General features: G+C 36.6%; 1 protein-coding gene across 10 annotated transcripts in view; it reads left to right on the forward strand.

Moving 5' to 3' along the window:
- Window positions 1–22,713, forward strand: part of LOC117238618 (dystrophin, isoforms A/C/F/G/H) — a 438,274-nt gene that overhangs the window by 10,898 nt on the left and 404,663 nt on the right. For 7 of the 10 annotated variants that reach the window (XM_033503734.1, XM_033503710.1, XM_033503654.1 and 4 more), the window contains 25 exons: window positions 1,002–1,063; window positions 1,186–1,278; window positions 1,826–1,903; window positions 1,985–2,077; window positions 2,228–2,317; window positions 2,401–2,599; window positions 2,694–2,842; window positions 2,893–5,862; window positions 5,938–6,090; window positions 6,494–6,655; window positions 6,945–7,247; window positions 7,325–7,468; window positions 7,578–7,748; window positions 7,839–8,021; window positions 8,087–8,203; window positions 8,279–8,398; window positions 9,309–10,712; window positions 10,909–11,133; window positions 11,336–11,851; window positions 11,920–12,557; window positions 12,953–13,100; window positions 13,509–13,622; window positions 13,728–13,904; window positions 13,981–14,088; window positions 14,457–14,568. In XM_033503734.1, the coding sequence (XP_033359625.1) occupies window positions 1,002–1,063; window positions 1,186–1,278; window positions 1,826–1,903; window positions 1,985–2,077; window positions 2,228–2,317; window positions 2,401–2,599; window positions 2,694–2,842; window positions 2,893–5,862; window positions 5,938–6,090; window positions 6,494–6,655; window positions 6,945–7,247; window positions 7,325–7,468; window positions 7,578–7,748; window positions 7,839–8,021; window positions 8,087–8,203; window positions 8,279–8,398; window positions 9,309–10,712; window positions 10,909–11,133; window positions 11,336–11,851; window positions 11,920–12,557; window positions 12,953–13,100; window positions 13,509–13,622; window positions 13,728–13,904; window positions 13,981–14,088; window positions 14,457–14,568 (8,529 nt within the window). The remainder of the gene's footprint in view (window positions 1–1,001; window positions 1,064–1,185; window positions 1,279–1,825; window positions 1,904–1,984; window positions 2,078–2,227; window positions 2,318–2,400; window positions 2,600–2,693; window positions 2,843–2,892; window positions 5,863–5,937; window positions 6,091–6,493; window positions 6,656–6,944; window positions 7,248–7,324; window positions 7,469–7,577; window positions 7,749–7,838; window positions 8,022–8,086; window positions 8,204–8,278; window positions 8,399–9,308; window positions 10,713–10,908; window positions 11,134–11,335; window positions 11,852–11,919; window positions 12,558–12,952; window positions 13,101–13,508; window positions 13,623–13,727; window positions 13,905–13,980; window positions 14,089–14,456; window positions 14,569–22,713) is intronic. The other 3 variants (XM_033503665.1, XM_033503719.1, XM_033503726.1) reach the window with 3 other exon arrangements.

Below are 22,713 nucleotides of genomic sequence, written 5' to 3' on the forward strand. Positions count from 1 at the left end.
AAAAAAAAGCAAAAGAGGTAAACGATGACGAACGACGATAGTTCGGAGAGAGAGCGTAGGTGATTTAGAGGATGCGTGGACGATATTATTTGTTCGATTAAGAATTTGCAGCGTCGATCGGTATAAAGTAATATATGATCGGAATCTGAATATTCTGGTTTCTGGTAAAAATCGAGCTAATGTATGCGGTTGCGTCAGGTTTTAAAGGACTCTCGTAGATATAGGAAGAACGAGTAGACAACCGTGCTGATCAAAGTACACGGTGAATCATTCCAGTAGTTGGCGTACCAAAGATTTGTCGTTGGTCCTCGGATTTCGAGCGGATGGTTACTCATCCCAACTTGGTGATATCGTATGGCTCTAAAACGAAATTCTCCTGACTCGTGAAAAATCGCTAGCCTCACAGAACCCGGCCACAGGTACATATTTAAGCATCGTGCTTATGACTTTCTGTTGGTCGACCTAAATTTCAAGAGTTTACTGCTGCATTTACCGGGGTCAATGAGTGTCAACGCGATAGATGACGAGCCGTCGTTGCCACGTCGGCAATAATTTCGCGGCGGTGTCCAAATGACAATGAAACTACTGCTGTTGTTGCAGAAACAAGATATTTAAATCAAAACTCGTCGTTTTTTTTCCTCCTTCTTTTGAATGATAACGCGAGATTAGACTTTCTTGCTTCTACGTAAATCGTCCAAAATAATATGTGTCGTACGATGTACATTGCCATCTCTGATAAATATATTACTAATATACATCGGATACGTAATGTTTTCTTCCATTTTCCTAATTCATTTCCTCGATTACTTGAAAATGTGATTATCGTAATCGCCTTGAACGCTATTTAATTGTTAACAAACACGATATCATTATTAATGAACTCAACACGTTAAATTACAAATGTATGTTCAACGATACGAGTACAGTATATATTGACCTTTGTAAATTAAAAACGATCGTTCCGCAATTGTTGTAACGATTATCGTATACGTGTATTGCAGATGAGCGGGAAGACGTACAAAAGAAAACGTTTGCGAAATGGATAAATTCACAGTTGCTTAAGGTATGTACTACGTTGTTTAGAATTACGAATAAGAGTAAGGATTATCCGAATAAGACTTCGCGATCCCATTAATATAAGAATTATTTATCAAACATGCATATTCATTGAAACTTTTTATACAGAATCACCACGAGCCGATTTCTGATTTATTCGTTGACTTAAGAGATGGCAATCGATTGCTATCCCTGTTGGAAGTCCTTACGTCGAAAGCCTACGTAAGTAAAGAATTCGCAGTAGAGGTAAAGGATTATATAATCGAAACGCATAGGCGCGACAGCCCATAACGAGACATAAGCGATATTTTTATTTCGCATATGATGTAATCTACTGAACATTCCGCTGACAGTTGTTCTTTTTTTAAAAGGACTAGTCCTCGCAATAGCGCGTCTCGTGTTTACATTACGAAGTGTACGAATAGAATTCCAAGCAGGTGCGCCTATCGAGTATTACGAATATTTGCATGAGAGTGCGGATTATCTACGCACAGTAGGCGTAAGAGTATTCCGAGGGAAAAATATGCGTCGTTACGCGGATTCACTTTACGTGTCATTTCACGGGCAACTTTAGTCACTCGGAACATTTCCTTTATATAATCTCACTTTAAATCGCATTACTTATGATTTATTTTCTACTTTTTATCAATCTTTTTTACTACGGCTACATAGAGATAATTACAGCCGCTTAAATGTTGGCTATTTACATTCCTGTATTCCTACGTTAATTATCTCTTTTTTCTTCATTGTCTTGATTTATCTATTACAGAAAAGAGAACGCGGTCGAATGAGAGTTCATCATCTGAATAACGTTAACAAAGCTTTGCAAATTCTCGAGCAGAATAACGTGAGTTGCTAACATTGCACCCAATTATGAGAGAAAGTATAAGAGATGCAAATTAATTGATATCCTTTACACTTCTGCTAGGTGAAACTCGTAAATATTAGCAGCAACGATATAGTTGACGGGAATCCTAAGCTAACACTCGGATTAGTATGGAGTATTATTCTACACTGGCAGGTCAGTTTTATGGCTGGGTCAATTTACTGAGAATAAAGCTTATCAGCAAATATTGAACTCGTTTTTATTACTTATCGTCTATGTAACTTTACGTTGTAACTAGACGTATAATACATCATTTATCCGATGTTAAATGAAATGCTTATTTAGGTACATTACCATCTGAAGGATTTAATGACGGAATTGCAACAAACAAATCTGGAGAAAACTCTTTTGGCATGGTGTCGTCAAAATTCACAGGTGAAATCGATTGTTCGAAGGATAAAATCAACTTTTTTTTTGCTGTTTGTGTAACAAATTTTTGAGACGCATGTCGTTTTTAGAATTACCCTGGAGTTGACATTAAAAACTTCACGACATCTTGGTCGGATGGTCTGGCATTTAATGCGATTCTTCATAAATGGAAACCACATTTATTCGATTTCAATAACATAGCGCGTAAACATCCGAATGCCAGATTAGATCATGCATTTCGTATTGCCCAAGAACAATTAGATATCGAACGTTTATTGGATCCAGAAGGTAAATTAAATTAAAAATTATTAATATCTGTACTAATTACCAACATCTAGTTTATGAAGTTTAAGACTGACATATACGTTGTATGTTGTAACAGATGTGAATACATCGGTGCCGGATAAAAAATCAATAATGATGTACGTTATGTGTCTTTTCCAATCATTACCTCATTCTGGAGACGATATAGGCGAGTTGGATCTATCAGTAGCGAGTGATAGTAGTCCGGTTACGACGCCAGGAGCAGAGGTATTCGATCTGATTTCGCGTAGCTTAGTAATTATATGTATCTTTTTAAGAATGTTTCTTTGCAGAATACTCTATCTTTCACAAACTTTGGAACGCCAACGTCGCGGCCGATGAGTCTCGCAACGAACGTGTCTGTAGAACTTGGCGGTTATCAAGTTGCTCTCGAGGAAGTTTTGACCTGGCTCTTGGAGGCGGAAGATAAATTAAATCACGCTCCAGAGCCTGGATCTAGTTTAGAAGTATTGAAGCAACAATTTCACGAACACGAGACATTTTTGGTGGAATTGTCCGGACATCAGGATGGAGTCGGTGCTGTATTGGAGGAAGGTGCGAGATTATTAGCAGAAGGTGGTTTACACAAGGACGAGGAGCACGAAGTTCGAGTTCAAATGTCGTTATTAAATTCTCGATGGGAAGGGCTCCGAATGCGAGCGATGGAAAGGCAAACTAAAATTCACGAGGTTCTTATGCAAATGCAACAAGGCCAGTTAGATGCATTGCGGCAGTGGTTAACGAGGACTGAAGATAGGATATCGCTAATGGCAACGATCGAACTAAATCAATCCGCTTTGGATGATCAACTAAAACTGTTAAACGAACTAGAACAAGATATTGCAGCGCAACAGGGAATCGTCGATGGTATGAGAAACATGGTAGTTGTCGTGGATGAAGAAAACTCTGAAGCAGTTTACGCGCAAATGGAAGATCAGTTATCTGCTCTCGGAGAGCGATGGACTCACATTTGTCAATGGAAAGAAGAAAGGAGGCAACGTTTGCAAGCTTTTTCTTCGCTTTGGCAAAATGTTAATGACGATTACAAAAGATTAGTATCATGGTTGAGCGAAACTGAGATCACGTTAAAACAAATGGAAGCAAATCCAGCGTCCGAGATTGGTGAAGTGTTGGAAAGAATTAAAAAATTACAAATTTTGAAAATGGATATGGATGCAAATCAAAGGAAGTTAACGTCTTTGCAAGAATCCGTTCAAGAACTGGAGGGACAAAGTACTTCGCCAGAGTGTATTAACATATTAGAAAAGATCGAAAATTTGCAAGATCGCTGGGAAGCGGTGGGGCAAATAATGGAAGTACAGACGCAGAGGATAACAAATTCCGGATTTGAGTTTGATCTAAAGACTGAGAGGGAAACATCGATGATTACAGGTAACGAATGGATGTCTGAAACGGTAACAAGTATCGCTTATAAGGAAGAAATTACTGCAGCTTCCACACCTCACAGTGATTCGAAGAAACGTCGTATAGATAGTACAACTAGGCACGAATTTGAATCTGCGTTACATAATCTGTATAAATGGCTCGATTATGTTGATTTAGAAATTGGACGATCGGAGGGAGTATTTGACGAATTGAGCATCGAAGAGAAAAAAGTCGTTTACAATGATACAATAGCTGATATAGAGGCACATAAAGATGACTATAACAGAGTTTTAGACTTAGGGAAACAGCTTCTCGAGGAACTAAGAGATGCAAATGAATCGGTCGAGACAGAGGAAACAAAAATCAAAGACATACAGAATTGTTGGATGGCAACTAACAATCGGCTTGAAGAAATAAAAACTCGTATAGAATATTTAGAAGAAGTGAAAAAATTCCGAACGGAATTGGCTAGTTTAAATTTAATGTTAGATAGCTATACTAAATGGTTTGATTCGAATAAAGGAAACAATCAAGTAGAACCGTTCAGGGTAAAATTGAAGTCAATGAAATCTCACGAGGAACGCATTAAAAAATTGTTAGAAAAAATCAAAGAATTGTCGGAAAATCAAATTGGTAGTAATGAAACTGTTAATTTAAATGCTGATATACAAACTTTTGTTCGTAATTGGGACAAATTGTACAAAATATTGTCCGAAAGGTTAACCGAATTAAATGATGCTGTTGATAAAACACCACCAAAGAAATATACGGATGCAGTTGCTAATCTTACTTCTTTTATTAATAATGTGGAGAGTACATTATTGTCAGAGCATATAGTGATGTCAGATGATAAGACAATGGCAGAACAATTACAAAAATTCAATAATTTACAAAATTCTCTGAATGAGCATCAAGAAAATTTTAATTATGTAAATAGTGTTGGACACGAGCTAATAATGAAAACCAGTGGAGATTCTCAGGGACAAAGGCTTAAAGATGCATTACAAGATCTTATCACCAAATGGAGTGATATACCCATAATATTAGAAGAAAGGCAACAAAACTTATTGAGAGATATAGAGACTTTAAAGGTATTTAATAACGAGCTCTTGGATCTTCAAAGTTGGCTTGAAAAATCAAATCAGTATCTAGAAGAATTATCGAAAGATAATGTGTCAAATAATATCGAATGTATGGAATTTAAATTAAAGCAAATTCAATCTTTTTGTGAGGATATAAATCAAACAAAACCTCGAATAGAAAAACTTCAAATCTCTACAAACAGATTACTTGAAAATTCTGAACCAAAATTTGCGAATGTGTTAAACAATAAGCTGGAAGTTGTATCACATAAGTGGAATGCTATTGTTGACGGTGCTAAAAGTTTAAATGATAAATATGAGGATACATTGAAAAAGAATGATGAAATAATAAATGGGATAGAAGATTTTACAAAGTGGTTGTCGACCTTAGAAAAGGAAATACCAGTTGAAACTAAAGTAACATCTTCGGTTGAACTGTTTCAAGTTCGTGGCCGATATCAGTCATTAAAAGAAAAAATAGATAAACGAGTAGAAGAATTTCGAAATCTTAACGAGATGGGTAATGATAAATTGTTAAGTTCCGAAGGATCTTCGGTACAAGAACTTGGTAGACGATTTACGTTTTTAAATGCTCGCTGGACAGATGTTACAGATCGTATTTATGAACGATACAGACATTTACAAAATGCCAGCCACGAATATGGTGAATTCCGTGCTTTAGTTGCGCAAGAAAGTGATTGGTTGGATAAATTGGATAAACGATTGAAGAGATCGACAGAAAGTGCTGCAGATGCTGAAGAAATATCAGAGGAACTTGATGTAAGTTTACACGTTATAGTACCATGCAAATTTTTATGGTTTGTATGAAAAGTAATGAATTCTTGTTTTAAAAAGGATTTAGAGAATTACATACGAAATCATCCAGAAATAAGGCTTGAAAAGATACAAGAAATTGGTAAACAGTTGATTGAAAGTAATATCATGACGCAGTCCATTCAAGCAGATGTAGAAAGCTTAACAAGTCGTTGGGAGAGCCTAAATAATCAGGTATGTCACTGTTATATGTAATGTCATAATGCTTGAATTATTGATTCTGTTCATAACAAAAAGTTGTATTTATTTTTAACTGCATGCATCATTGCCAAGGAAAACTTAAGTACTTATCTTAGACATATCTATTTAAAGATGTTAGTTTTTTATTCTGCTTTGAAAGATTACTCTTGCTTGTATGAATTATGAAGCTTTTTACTTATATGTTTGAAATCATAATGCTGTACAAAAAAAAATATGTTATTCAGGTGAATTTTTTAAAATTTCCCCATATTTTTAAGTTGATAAATTTTTATATATTTATAATTGTTTAAGTTTGGTAAATACATTTAAACAATAGTTTATTCAACAAAGTTGTTTAATTAAGTTATACAGAAAATTAGAATTATATTTTGAGTAGGCAGGGCAGCGAGCAAAGCTGCTGGAAGGATCAGTGAAGCAAGCGCAACAATCAGAAGGACGTATTCTTGCCCTTCAGCACTCCCTAACGCAAATAGATTCTGTACTAACTGCACGTCTTGACTGCGACCTTACTGCTGATGATTTGCCTCATGATTATCAGGTCTGTTAGTGAAACTTTTTCTTACCATTTACTAAGCGTATGTTTGAAAGTTCCTGCAAATGTATAAAAAATGTGTAAACATAATATGTGTACTAAGTTCATCTTTTTTCTTATATTAATAAACATTGTACATAAAGCATTGCTTCAAGGAAGCATGATAAAAATGTTATCTATGTATTTTGTAAAAATATATATTAATTAGAGTGTAATGTATAAACAAAGAACTAGACTTAGAGTAAGATCTAAATTTTGTGATGATAGTTATACGAGTCAGGTATATATATTTTAGAAATTAATGGAAGAAATGGAGCATCAGCGTTCGACGCTTCAAGAAATGGCATTACAAATTGAATCATACAAAGCTTCTGGAAAGCAGGAAGCTGCATTTAGACTGCAAGAACAACTGACTCTTATTGAACAAAAATTCTCAGAAGTTCAAAAGAAATTCCAACGTTTCCGATGTCCAACGAATTTAGAACCGAGATTATCCAGAGCTCTGCGAGAACTCAGAGGAATAGAAGAAGCAACTTGTTTATTAGAATTATCATCAGAAGATCCAGAAGCTATTGAAGGTCAACTTAAACATTGTCTGGTAATTAATTATATACTTCGTAAATTTTATTTTTCATAGATGTTCCAGTTGTGAAAAATCTGATTTTTCATTTATAGCGCTTTTATCAAACATTAAGTGAAATTAAAAGTGAGATAGAAAATATTATTCTAACTGGTAGAAAATTAGTTGAAGAAAAAAGTGTCACTGAACCAGAAAAATTTTCTCGGCGTATTGATATGTTAAAAGAATTGTACAACAAGGTAATACATATTTAATATCAATGTATATTTTTGGTAATACCGCTTTCTGTGTACAATCGTCCCGTTTATACATTATATTTGTTATTATATTTATATTTCATTATTACAGTTGGGTTTGCATATAACTGAATCGAAAGCATGTTTAGAAACTGCTTTGGATTTATCACGTGATATGTATAAAAATATGTCTTATATTAATATGTCCATAGATAGTATTAACAAAGAATTAGATACACAAAAAAATATGCCTGATCTTCCAGTTAATGCAATATATGTACGAGTAAGTGCATAAATACATAAGTAAATTTAGATTCCATGATTTTTAATAATCTTTATATGAAAACAAATGATTATGAAATTGTTTAAATAGGAAACTCTGACAGAAGTAATACCACGATTAAATGTTGTGAAAGACAAGTTGCTAAATTCCCAGGAAGAATTTTCGAAACTTTGTGACCCAATGTATTTAGAGCAATTTAAAGAAAAGTTATCAGACGTTGTTACAAGATTAGCATATACAGAAAAAAGATTAAGACTATGTAATGCTTCAGAGGTAAATCCATCATATATAAAGAAATTGGTGTAATAAATGAGGTGAACAAATTTTTGTACTTTTAGGAAGAGCCTAATGTTGATGAAATAACGGCTTGGCTGTTGCAAGTAGAGGAAAAGCTAAATAAATTGGATGGTGTGCCAGTTGATCAGTTAACGGAAAATCATTTTGAACAATGCAAAGTAATCAATATTTTAAGATTGCGCTACATGAAATGGGATTTTACTTTATGTATTTATTCAATGATTAATTTTCAGGCTGTACAAAGTGAAATGATCGAGGCAAAACCAAAGATCAATCAACTTCAACGTTATACCTATTATCCGAAAGTTTCAGATGTCTGCAAGAAGTGGGAGGATATATCTAATAGAATACAGGTATGTGTATTTATATATGTACATATTTTCGTAAAATAAATTTATTCATATCATTCATTGCTTGTTTCCTCATGGCTTGTATTGCTTCTTCTTTATCTTAACATCTGGTATATGTAATGCTTGTGCTTTATAGTACCATTACGTATATCTCATTAAGACAAATTTTCAATATATATATATATATTTTTATATATATATATATATATGTATTAAGAGTATGATTATATCATTTCTATAAACTAATGTTTCAATTCCACTAAAAATGATAATTGATGTAATACGTCAATCTTTCACATTTGAGGTTTTAAAGTTTTATTAATAAAGCTTTCTTTTTCTGACTATTTTTTCGTGAATTCTTTTGCTTCGCATTTATTTTTTAGTTCACTAAAGCATATAATGAGTTTTTTAAAGATTTATGTGTAAATCAATTATATGTATTTCTACCTCTTAAGTTTGATTGTTAATACTATGTACATGTTTAACACATTATTGTACAAATATTATATATAAGTTATATTGGTACATATTCGTGAATGTTATGGAGCTGTCCAAGAGGTGTCTCTATCTATGTAAATAATACTGCCATTAATAATAAAAAGCAGACATAGACTTTGGTGGATGGAAAATACTTGTCATTGATCAGTTATTTATGATATTGTCTCTCCCCTTGTATAGAATTTTATATGGAAGTCTGAATATGATTTGTAAAAGCAACGAATAAGGAATGAACAGAAATGTGTTCCATATTTTTATACTGGTGATGGATACACGCAAAGAAAAAGCTTTGTTTGCACAATGAAATGCATTGTCACTTTCATTTTGGCCATGCTTGATATTGTCACACTATTAACAATGCTCTTTCAATTAACGCCTGTCCATGAATTTTCTGTTACCTATCATATTTTCACAGGAATGGATCCACAAAATCACAGACAATTTATTAATAAAAAGTAAGGTGGGAGAAACTAAGGGGAGAGACAATTATGGACGCACTAAATTGTCTAAACAGCCGGATCAAACTTCGGTGCAACTAACTAAAAAAGAAAATAAATTGATAGATGAAAATGAGGAGGTATATGGTATAGGATATCTTAATCCTGCATTTGATGAAAGTCAATGTAATGTTATACATACACCTGAAAGTTCACCAGTTGATATCGTTCATCGAAGTCGGAAATCTTCCGTAAAATCTGAGAAAGTAAAAGCTAAAGTCGTAGATGTTAGTAGGACTGTTAGACGAAAATTAGATATGAGTTCTGTACCCGATGTTGTTCAAACTTCTCAGCCACAAGTCGTTCATATAGATGACGATCCACCTTCTTCATCCCCTGATACAGATGTGTATATGACCGATGAAGAATTCTTTTTGTCTAAAAATAGCACATTGTTTTCCCAAGTTTCTTCTAATACACTGATTACAACAGATTCAAAACCGTTCGACTATAACACACAGATGAATCCCTTCCGTATCGTTGAAGTGAGAGAAATGGAAATAATAAAATCAGTTGCATCTCCCGAAGATCACGTAATATTACCAAGTGCGAATGTCAGTGTAGGATTAATGCCACAAGTTGTTGAAAGAGTAGAGATTATTGAAGACACAGAAACAGAACCAGAGTCAGTAGATACTGATACAGAAGATAAAGAATCTAGGGTAAAAATATGTAGTGCAGTTAGTAGTGGAAATCAAACTGTTAATAAGAAAAGAGAACTTATTCCTATTTTAAAAAAGAAAAGAACAATAGACCCATATTCGGCAAAAAGCATTAAAAAATTAACTCTTAAATTAGATGTTGAGGATGACGCATCGGATATTCAAATTTCGAATCGCAAGTTAATAAAAAGTCCGCAATTTTCGTGTAAAGTAAATAGATTTGAAAAAAATTCCATGTGGAAAGATACGGATAGCATAGCTGAATACCTTATACTTGAAGATAATGAAATGAACGCAAAGTTAAACTCAAAATGTACCGCTGATCTTTCTGTCACGTCAGAGATCAGTCCTAGAAAAGGCAGGGAAGAGCACAGTAATGGCAAAGAATTGACATCGAAAAAAGATACAGATTTTTCAAAATCACGTAATACTACCAATCATAATGTTGATGAAAAAAGCACGAAATTATCGTTATTCAGACGTACTAGAAGTATTTCAAAAGACGATACGTTAGAAGATTGTGAAAGCTTCTATGGAAGCGATAAAGAAACAGATGATGTTTTAATTTTTTCCGATGACACGGAAATTGATGTTGGAAGTTCCAGCTCAGATGGAGAAGATCTAAATTTAGGAGAGCATGTTGAGCACCTCTTGGGCAAGGTAATTCTAATAACACATATCTTGCCATTGTAAGATCTACCTTGTATATGTTATGTATTATTAATAATATAATTCGTGCATAATAATTGCAATTATAATTTTAATATTTGGTAGATACATAATAATAGGTGAAGGCTAACATAATATGAAGGAGTTTAATACTTTATAAAATTTCTTATAATTTTGTTACATATAGATACAGGCTGAAAAATTATCACAGGAAATACAACAGAAAGCAGAAGTAAAATTTTCTAGTGAGAAGAGGTCTTTCAAAGTTTCAACTAGTTTATCCAGAACCGGCTTGGAGAAAAGTATTTTGGAATTTGAACAAGCTGCACAACGGATGTTACATAGGATGGATGTCATGTTGATGAGCATTGGTGGCATTACTAATGAAAAAGATCCAACTAAGCGACTGGAGGTTTGTATAGTGTTACTCTAAAAATCTGAAATTACATTATATCAGGTACAACCCGTGATTTTGTGTACCCGAAGCTGGAATTGAGTCGGAACGGATTGAGATCCCTATCCTAGAACCGGAGAAAAATTTCTGATTTAACCCGATATTTCCGTAATTTCAGGTATATATATATTCCTAATCCTAATACATGTGCGTATTTCAGGTACTAAAAGCAGAAGTTAGTACTCTTGCACCAGATGCAGCAGCGTTGATTAGTAAAGGCGATGGTCTAGTCATGACAGTGCACATATCCGATCCTGTTAGGGCTGAGAAGATAAAAAATGAACATCAAGATAAATTAAGAAGTAAATGGCATCAAGTTATGTCCGAAATAGAAACGAGACGCACACAAGCGCAACGAGCAGAGGAACTATTACGACAGTATAATAACATAGTAGCAGAGTTTGAAGACTGGTTCCGTGATGTGCCATTGAAACTTGAACAAGTAAATAACTACGAGGGCCAGTTAGAATCGTTTACTATAGAATTTGATGCTAAACAAGAACAAATTAAAAAATTGAACGACTTGGCTGTTGAATTGAAAAGATTAAATATTGGATATTCTGAAACTATACGATATAGTATCAATAGTAGATGGCAAGAAGTTAGTTCACAATTTAAAAGATTTAGTGGTAGCAAGGATAAGGACAAGCATGTGACAGACAAGAAAGTTGAAGTGGTATGTTTATACATCTTATTTTCGATTGGGTTAAGGAGTCTTGTTTATATTGGTATTATGTTCTCTAGGATTTAGGAGGAGTTGATATGCAAGAATTTACTGCAAGAGTCAATAAGATCAGAGAGGCTGTCGTAACTGTGACAAGATCTCTAAATTCTATACCGTTGAACGGCGATGATTACGAAATGTTTTCGAGTCAAGAAGATTGTCTGAAAAAAATCAGTAATGCATTAAATATTCTAAAACCGAGTATTGAAGAGATCAACACTGTTTTCGAAAATGTTGCTTCGCAATTGAGAAGAGAGCAAGCCGAACAAATTAGACGTTTGAGTGATAAATTACGGGACGAATGGATAAATGTCAACCAAAGTTACGTGGAAAGATATAATCGTTGGAATAAATGTCACGAAAAGTGGAAAGAAATTTGCAACACATGTCGAACGTTTTCCGACTGGATGGATAAAACGGAAGAGTCATTAAAAAAATTAAATTCTCTCGGTCAGAATAAAATATCAAAAACGAAGATATTTGAATTGGAGCAAGAGATCTCTAGAATGCAACGAACCATGAATAATATTAATGTTTCAAGTGCTAGTATTTTAAGTCGTGCTAGAATTGAAGATATAGTGGAACTAAGAGAAACGATTGAAACGATAAAGCGGCGTTGGCAAAATATTGTAACAGACATAAATACACGAAAAGAAAAGTATGTAAAAATGTCAATAATAATCTATATTGTTTTATCAAATAGATTGTTCATAATGTTTATGAGTTTCATGTGTTAATACACGAAATAGCAATTCAAAGTTTTTGGTATGTATGTAGTATTGAAGGCAAAGCTTTTTCTCTTACTGAGCTATTTCAGTTGTGATTTGCCTTTGGTGCTGTAGTGATCAACTCAGAATAACATCTATGTAAATTAAGAAGCATGAATTAACTAGAATTTAAATTGTATTGTACTTAGGTTTTTTTTTTATATCGATGTTTTATACATTTTAATTTTTGAAAACATCTTTTTTAAAAATTAGACCACTGTTACTTGTATATGAATAGTTTTTATACTTTTAGAATTATATTTAATAATTATATACTTTTTTGAAGGAGTTTTGCTATGGAAAAAAAAGTGAACAACGAAGGCAGAATCTTAGAAAGCGCTCATAACATTTTAGAACAAATTAATTCTTTATTGGTGTCAGCAGCAAATCCTTCAGATGAGACCTCTTTATCAATAAGATTGTCACTAATTAAGGTAAGTTTATTTAAAATAATTAAAAGTTTTCATAAAGATGAACTGTTAATATTCGTGGCACTGTAATTATTTAACATGTTCTTAAAACATATATTAGTTTATAATTTCATTGTGCAGTTTTGTGTAAAGACTGAATTATTTATTATTTTTATAAACGGTTTAAATAAATTTTTATTATCGAATATCTGATCATAGAATATGTATCTTGAAGTAGTAGCCGTTTTAACGTTATCAAATAAATTGAAACTGAACCTAATAATATCTTCCATACCATGACTGCACAATCTACAGTGTGCCAAGACATAAATAGCAATGATCTGTGTCGCTCCTTTTACTATTAGATTAATATTCTTTACATACAATAGATTTTATAAAAAATGTTAATTTAAAATAATTACTAATCTTTAGGCCAGGCAAGAGGAACTTTTCTCCCGTAAGAGAGCATTACAGAATTTAATAAATCAAAACGGTATTCCTTCGGGAGAAGATGAATGTAATAAATTACTTGCAGATATGGATAAGGTATCGTATTAAATTTATTTGAAATACATTAAATCGAAATATTATGCGTCGTAAAATTGTAAACGATTATAATTTAAGTAATTTACTTAAAAATTAATTTTCTAGGCTAACACAAGCCTTTCCAGTCACCGTGAATATGTCGAAAATAAACTTGCATCTCTTAAAAAATATATTTGTACCTTGGATAATGTTATGACGTGGGTTATGGAAACCAGAACGAGAATTAATATATCCCGAGAATTATCCCAACAAGAACGAACCGAAATTATTAATAACGTTATGGTAAGTGTGAAAGTATGTATTTAATGCAATGCAATATTTTATGCAGAAAATAAATTAAGAACATTTTATATTGTAGACTAAGGTCGAAGACCGAGAAATGGAAGTAAAAGATGTATTAGAGAATTATACTAATTTAGAAAAAGAATGCGAGTCTGCGAAACAGCCTATTTCTGTAGAATTACAAGTAAGTAGAATAATTTATATTATAGTAAATTTAATATAATTTTCTTCAAAAAGAATAAATTGTAATAAATTTTCACTCACCAAATTGTTTGTCTGCTTCAAAATTCGTATTATATCTGCATAAAAGATTTACTATTTAAATATTTGAATATTTCGTTACGACGAAGTACCAACTATGTAAAAAGTAATTGTTACTATGTTCATACTTTTAATTCTGTAGAACAATTGAAGTTTAAAAGATGGCGTTCTGACAAATCAGTTTTCGAACTAACGGTCTGGCGTGCGGGCAGGTCGTGCGTTAATAATTTTTATTTTCAGCTTTGTTCTGTTTCGTGTTCAGTTTTGTTCTACCACTTGTGTCTTTAATAGGAGAAGTTGAAAAAGCTAAGAGAAGATTGGCAGTTTGTAAAGAACAATGGAGAATCATCGAGTCATGAGGTCAAAACTACAGTGGCAGCTGGACCGGCGTCACAAGGAATCGGTGAGTCTTTTACATTTAGATCGTTAAAACGAAGAAATTATCTTATAAATGTAATTTTTCCGACGATATCGGCGTAAATACAATGTTTTTAACGACTAGTATTAGCTAATGTCGATGTTAATTGCATGATTCGTCATATCGTATCGCGCTTCATATTCTATGCGCGGGAAAGGAGTTCAATTTGAATTTGATGTTATCTAGTTTTGGCGTTTGCCGTAAGGTGGAGTATTATTCGATACAATAGAATCAGACTTGGTACATCGAATATGAAATATGTTTGTTAATTCTCAACCACTATTTAATTCAACATTTTTATTTCGACCGTATTTAAACATCTTTACAATTTACTTGTCTAAAATAAGCATGTATCTACTTTCTCCTAGCCTCTAAGTGTTTGAAACTAAAGCAGATGTGAAACATCTTTTAAATGTAACGTTCTTTCAAATTTAAATTTTAGATATGGAATGTTATTAGTTAAACGGTATATCCGAAGTGCATCTCGCAAACACGTAACAGGTTTCTTTATGTCGGCAATTTGTAGAGAAAGTAGTCGCGTGCAGTTGGCCTTTAAAAATTCAATAGCAATGAAAGCCGTTCTAACTCTTGCTAACAGTGTGCCTTTGCGACTGTTGGAGGATTTTCCGAGGAAGCTGGCAACTGAACAATAAATAGTACGTTTAGTCGGTCCGGTAAGCGTGGCCACATATCACTTCCACTCCATCCCGTACAACGATATATATCCGCCACGTTAAGTGCAGTCTTTTCACCGAGTAGCGGGACTGCCTTTTTTTTACTTTCGTCCCTCGATCGATGTATGCATTCAGAATCGTCAACGGCGATAAATTACGCCGTGTCGTCGTCCTTTTAATCGGGGACTCTAACGATTCGTGCTCGAATCCTTTGGCAGAAAACGAATCGACGCAATAAACCTGTACGATTTTAAAGTCGCGTCATGTTTCTCGTTTATACTTTAACGAATAAATAATCACAAAAATTCCAACTCGATCCGTACTTAGGCATTGATCGTTCGATCTAATCGTCGTTTTAATTGTCGCTATATGCGTCTTTGAAGGAAACCGTGTTATCGTTAACAAAAGTACTGGAAAAGTATATTTAGGAAAGTGAAACAATGTTAAAGGTATATCGCAGAGAACATTACGTAAAGTACATTTTCATTTTAAGATAAAAAGAAGGAAAAAGAAACGAGTACATAATCCGCAAACAGTACTGAGAAATGTTGCTAGTAGTGTCGTCTTTTAATTAGAGGCCGATTTCCAAACGAGATTGTGAGATTTGGGCCGAGTTAATGCACGTTAGAATCGTTAAAACTTCTCGTTGTTACTAAAAGGCTTTAAGCCCTCGTCGGGTACGGGACCATTAACCAGCTGAATTAAAATTTTACAGCAGTGCGCATGATTCAGATTCGCGTTGAATTTAATCGCGGCGGGTTCAGGAAGGAAGAACGTGAGATTGTTGATCCAAAAGCGGAGAGCTTAACGGAAAGGTCGACGGTTTGTAGTATAAGCGCGATCGTCGGGCCGCATAATGAGCGGATAAGCCGCCTAATGTAGTCGTGGTAGAACACCACCAGGCTGAAGATAGCTGAGGCTTCGTTATTCTCTGTTCTTCTTCGTTCTCTGTTTCCAACGCTTCCTTCCTCCATTGTCTTTCGCCTCTGTCAGACCTTTCGGTGTTACATCCAGATGAAATCAAGCTCGTTTGACTAAAGTTTGGGGGCCTACAAAAGGATTAAGCTGGCGCTTTTGATCCATGTTCTGGAATAATATTATTTTTATTATTCTCTTTTATATCCTGTGTCCCTCGCTAATCGTTTTAGTATCTTTTCCATTCTGTCGCCATCGGGAATGTTCGAGTTCGATGTAAATGGAAATTCATACGGTTCATAGTCGTTGGGAGTTGGGAGTTCATTGATTTGATACGTAAAAGAGGATAAGCGAGTTCTTCTTGTGCCCGATCGATTAGGAAAAAAATCTAGGCGGTCTCTTTTTATGTTTCCCTAAGGAATGCAGAGAAGGGATACGTTCATGCTGCCTTTCCCTTATCGAATCACTCCCAGAGGTTCGCCTCTTATCGTGATCAAATGCGTAACATTAGTCGACCGAGTCTCTGGTTTGTTACGATTACTCTGTTCTTATAGAACAGAGTAAAGTAGTCTCTTGAATAATTTTTTAGAAGAAATAAGACAAGAGGAGTGGAATATAGTAAGAAAATAATATGCGTGACAACATCTGACAAATTCAGCAATGTATTAGCGAATATCGATGCAGCCAAAAATGCTAGAAATTTAAGGATCCGTCGTTAATCGATAAACATTCGGATGTTCGTTAATTCGTGCGTCAGTGAGTAACCGAGCGAGTCGTAGTACGTCATGTAGTACGTAGTAGACGCAGACAGTACACGAGAAAATAAAGCTGATTAACCGAATGAGCTTTTGGTAGCTTTTGCGCGACATAATATTTAGCAGTCTCGCGACGTGAAAACGGATTGTAGGTTGATTCGAGCTGACGCGATTAGCGGGATATATTGCGAGCCGTGATCACGTTAACGGTGAATTACGCCGATTCCAGAAAAGCTGCTCTCGACTAGCCTAGCGCGTGTACGTCGACGAAGAGGAACGGATGTTCACCTGAACAAACTCGTTCCTCGTTAGCGAGAGAGCTCATTAAGACTTTCATGTTCCTGTGGTCACGTTTTTTGCCTAGAGTAGCAACATGGATCGAAAAGGGTAAAAAAAGAGAAGAAACGCACGAAACTTTCGCCCTATAGAACGCCTTTTAGCATCCGTCGTTAACGCGAGAGATGTTTAATCTTTTGTTCCTCTTGTTCTTTTACTTGTTTATTACGGTGGAAACGTAAATTCGCCGAATATATGGATTTTCTAGCGCATTAGAAGTTAAACGTTTCGTTCGTATCGCACACGATAATTTACGATTAACGCAAATATAAAATATCGTACGGCGAAAGTTGTAGACATAGATCATCGCGCGACGATATTTCTCTCTTTATATACGCGATAGCGAATCGAACTCGGACAATTCGTAGGATCGTGTTTCTGCTGTACGCGGCGCGTTAGTGGCGGCAATAAAAAATACAGATAAAATTTTCCAGCGCGACCGTGGACACGTACGGATGAGAAATATCGGATGTTGTGCCGTTGTGCTGACACAGGGATTGTACTGTATGACGCTGTGCTAATTGCAGCAGGCTGTTGTACGAGAGACAGCTTTTTATGCGGCGACTGGTAATGACATCCGCCCTGTGCAGCTGACCCTCTATTATTTCTCACCGGTGCTGCTTTCCTATCGAACAAAATCCTCTTGGCAGGAGAACGCGCGTATTTATCTTGCCCCGAATTTCGAATTTCGCATATCAAAGCGCGCATTCAGCCCTTTTCATCATAAATGCCGTCACCGCCGTCCCACTCCACCTCTACTCTCTGCCAATAATTCCTTCAAACTCTCCGCCGAATAATGAATCTCGAGATGAAAATCGCTTTTCGACGTGCACCGAATTATAGCGTTCTTTGTGCCGCGCGATTATTCCATGGAATTTGCTTTCGCGCAAATTCGCCACTGCCAGAGTGTCTTTCGGCAGCGAGCAGAAAAACACGATATCGTTGAACACGCTTTATTTTTTCGATAATTCGAAGATTTCTAACGCTGACCGAATATAATCAAAGGATCGTTTCGCTTATTCGTGGACGCTTGGAGCGTTTGAAGGAAAAGACAAGAGCGATGTTTCGAAAATTTCTCAGCCAATCTTCCTCCAACTTGGAGACTAAATTTTTCGTTCGATTTCAATCAATATAAGCAACGTGTTCGAAGAAAGTAAAGTAGACGAGGGAAGTTCGCAGGGATTTACGTGGAAAATAAGAAGAAGGGCACTTCTCCGGGATCTAATAAGAGTCAGCTTAGCCGTGAAATTTTATTGTACTACGAAAAAGCTTCCAACGCTGATGGGGTGGTTTCGTCGTGCCATACGTTACTGGCACGCATGAATGCTCGTAGGATAGGTCTGTGGGTGGTGCGTAATATAGGACAGTGGTGGTGTATATAATCCCACTGGGTACATAGGTTGTAGAGAACGAATGACGAGGGGTGGACGGATGAGTGAAATAATGGTTTTTTGGGGCCTGCGTTAGACGCTGAAATATGTAACTCGATGGTGACCACGCATTACCGGCAATGAGATTTTGTATTAAAGGCTAATGTGGCAATTGTTATTTAAATTTTCGTTTCGAAGTTGTTTTTTTTTTCGGTATCGATTCGCTGCATTAACTCTCATTCACTCACGTACTCGCCGGTCTCATACGAGAATTTCGTGAAATATCTGGCAAAAGGTAGATATTTCGGTTAAAATTTTTTCGTCGTTTCCACAAACGCGCCGTATGCGAACAGCATTTTATTGTTCTTGCATTCGCGATTTTCATTCCGCGGTCTCAAAGGTAAGATGATTCGATCGAACGTATAGATATACAAATACGTTCCTTGTCTAGGTCTAGACGAAGCGAATAAATTCATTCAACCGACTGAGATACGTCGGTCTGAGAAGAGCTTTGCATTCCTCTTATATCCGTTTCCATTCTGCTCGCCAGATACGTTCGACTTCGCATTCGAGCAAGAAACTTCACTCGCAAAACGAACGCGCGCGTTCATCCAAACCGTTCTAACGTTGCTTGCTAACATCTTACTTGTGCGAAAAACTTGTATATATATCAAGTTGCTGGCAGTGGTTAATATGCTTTATAAATTCGTTCGTATATAAAAATATAATTTGATTTACAAAGCTACGTATATAGATAGTAATCTACGAACGTATATACCATATACAGTAAAGCGGAATTCACTTGGAATTTAATCTTCCATAAAAAATAATCGAATAAAAAGACCAACAAGTGTAACAGAGCATAAATTACGTAGAGCCATATTACGAAGTTAATCGAAGGCGACGTCCTGTCTTCGCGTGGCTTCATTGCGTCCCAAGAATTCCTAAGAATACGTTGTTGCTAGTGATTATCGCTTTAGTTGTCATTCGTACTCGATAGTCGATATTTTTTATTTCATACCTTTATCGTTTTCTTGGCGTGTCTAATTGCCCCGATGTGGCAAATTTCTTCGATCGTTCGACCCGTGAGACCTTTCAGGGACGATCGAACGATCGTGCTCCGCGTCATCACAGTTTTATTTGTATGAAAGTAGCTGGCTATGTACTCGGTCGTCTCCGAGGCGACCGTCAGGTTCTTGTGCTCGAGGTTCCTCGTTAACGAGATCAAACGCTTGGCGTACAGGTGGATGATGGAGACTCCTCGAGTATCAGTACCTGTTAATTTGTCCTCGAATTGGAAAAGGGTTCTCTTTCAACCGATCGAGTGATTCACGTTCTCGAGGATACTGGAAGAACTGGACGAGAGGTACCCGGGCTTTCTTCAGCAGCTTCCTGAACAAGTCAGGCAGCGAGGTAGCTGTAGTCTCGCGGAATATTCTCTTGTTCATGAATTTGCCATCCTTCACTTCTCGATACACCGTGTCCTCCGACGAAACGTGAGACGCGTACGGATCCGGATAATCCTCGAAGAACGCTCCGCAAGCGGTCGGCTAAAAGTATGGAAGGACAGTTACTTTCGCGCTTTCCTTCATCGACTGAAATTTTAAACTATGCTACGTAAAATATTCTTGTCGCGAACGTCAAGGATCTACTTATCGTTTTACCGCGAATGTCTATGCAATTGCATATTTCAATTCCAGCGTGATCTAAGTAAAGATTTATCAGACATCGATAACGAACACTAACTTTAAATTTTATAAAATGGAAGTGGAAGAAACGGTACTAGAATACTTCATAGGTTCCAAGAAATTTCCAAAACATTCCAAGAAATAGCGACGAAAGTGGATCGTCCAAATTCTCTTTTCTAACAACTATGTGAAAAGACACCTTTCTACAACGTAAATTGATCGAACAAAATTGCAAACGAAACATACAAAATACGATTAAGTTGTCCGAAGTGTTTTGCCCCTCGTTGCTTTTTATCCCGACTTCTCGGTCAGATTTTTTGCTTGTTTTCTGTTTTCCCTATTTTCTAACCTTTCTCGCGACGAAGGGCACGCGCGGATCTATAGAGTTACTGACGCTTAGCCGTTCATTCATACGCCATACCGAACTCCCACCACCCGGTTATTCTTTCACCCTCTCTTATCGCAATTCATTAGTGAATCGTCAAGAGCTTCACAAACAGCGAACGTAGACCCTCATTAACGTAATTTCAATGATAATAACGCTTCCACGATTTTAAATGCGTTTATCGTTGTGTTTGCCCCGGACAATGATCGTGACTCCGTGCGCGGAATTACGTGCAAATGCGATTTATTTCGTCCCACTCCACAGGAATTCTGGTCATAACATTCTAAGGTTAGGTATAACAATTTCACAATTGCCCCATGTATTATTATCTTCTTTTAATCGACGCTTCATACACGATTTTCTTTATTCGTTTAAAGCCATTCCCGACCATTTTTCCATCTTACCTGCGATTTTAATTCCAATTCGGCATCGTCGACTCTTCGTAAAATCTATTTTCTGTTACGAAAAATGTTCACGCCGAACGTACGCGTCGACGCTTCTCGTTTGTTCGAAACTCGAACATCCCTTTCTTCTTCGTCTTTCCTGCCACGTTCCTTCGCAAGTTCCGCGTCCGATTTCTTCGAAAAATCATCCGAGTCCGATGTCCAACTCCGAGAAAGTGCGGATCGTGTCCCAACGGGGATGATCCTCGCGTTAAGTCGAGTATTTTCGGGTCGGAATTAGTGCAACGAGATAGGAGTGGCGATTGCATCGTGCGGATCCGTTAGAGAGCTGTAACAATTAGCGGCGCCGACGGAGAAGAAGGACGGTTGGTTTCTCTAGTTTCGTCCTGGTCGAAGCTGTCTAAGCCGTGTTCATTACTGTACCGACGATCGGGCTGCTCGACGATGAAGAGGGCGGGAGAGGGCGATAGAGGGGCGACAGGGGCACACGGACAGAGTTAGGGGTGGTTTAAGCGAGCGTAGCCACGGCGGTCAGGCTTGTAATCTGACGGTGGTAGGTCGTTCGGTTGGTCGGGGTAAAACGGTCCATTAAGACCGGGTAGCAGTTAGTGGTCATGCTATAGGAAGCAGCCAGCTTACCAATGCCAGCCGTGGTTCATCCCCGTAAGGGCCGTTAACCGGGGTCAGCCCTGGGGCTGATTTCACCTTCGCGGAACTTGGATTTCGTTTGACCGCGTCCCGTTTTCCCTTGTTTTCCGCAAACAGAACGATGCATCATGCTGCCCTTCCGTTCTATCCGTGATCAATTGTAACTCATTCTCCGCGTCTCCAAGGGATGTATTTGTCTTCCGTGAACTGGAACGATCGGAGGGTTCCCGGTGTTATCTTTGACCAGCGTGCAATGGAATGCCAGATATCGTTGGTCGGGTCAAGTTTGTTTGTTCTTATTTGGAAAAAATCATTAATCTACGACTTTCGTAGATGGTGCGAATTATTACTTTTCGCGTCGTTTAAAGTCACGCGTTTTTAGGATCGTTGTACGTAAAATTGTATACCACACGAAAGATTAAATCGGTTAAACGTTAGTTTCGTAAAGTGTATCCAATATGGGAATCACGTAGCAACGTTTATAAGCGCTGGTCCATAGAAAGTTATACTCGAATAATTGATACAACGCCACGAGGAATTTTAACACTGACGTCTGTAATATCAAAACGTATTCGAAAGAGTCGATATATTGTGATAGGTCCGGTTCCTGACAAACCCTACAGTTAGACCTTGTCTAGCGATAAACCAGACTTATTGATCGTATTATTGGACCGATTAACGAAACACGTAGACTAGTTAACACTTTCACGCGCGGTTCTTACACGTGTACGCGTACCCAGGAAAGTTTAGCCGCGGTGTAACTTGAGCGCGAGCTGGGCATCAAGTTGACGATGTTATCGGTATGGTACGTGCTCGAGCAAATTACCGTGCACGTATATGTGTTACGTACACACCGTGTCTAGTGTGTCTACGGTCTTGCGTACGGATATCCGAGCCGCGCGTGGAGGACGGGTAAGCAGAAGTTACCAATGCAGAGGGACGAGCCCCCTTAAAC

Source organism: Bombus vosnesenskii, unplaced genomic scaffold (assembly GCF_011952255.1).
Source record: "Bombus vosnesenskii isolate JDL3184/JDL3185 unplaced genomic scaffold, Bvos_JDL3184-5_v1.1 scf7180000013264, whole genome shotgun sequence".
NCBI lineage: Eukaryota > Metazoa > Arthropoda > Insecta > Hymenoptera > Apidae > Bombus > Bombus vosnesenskii.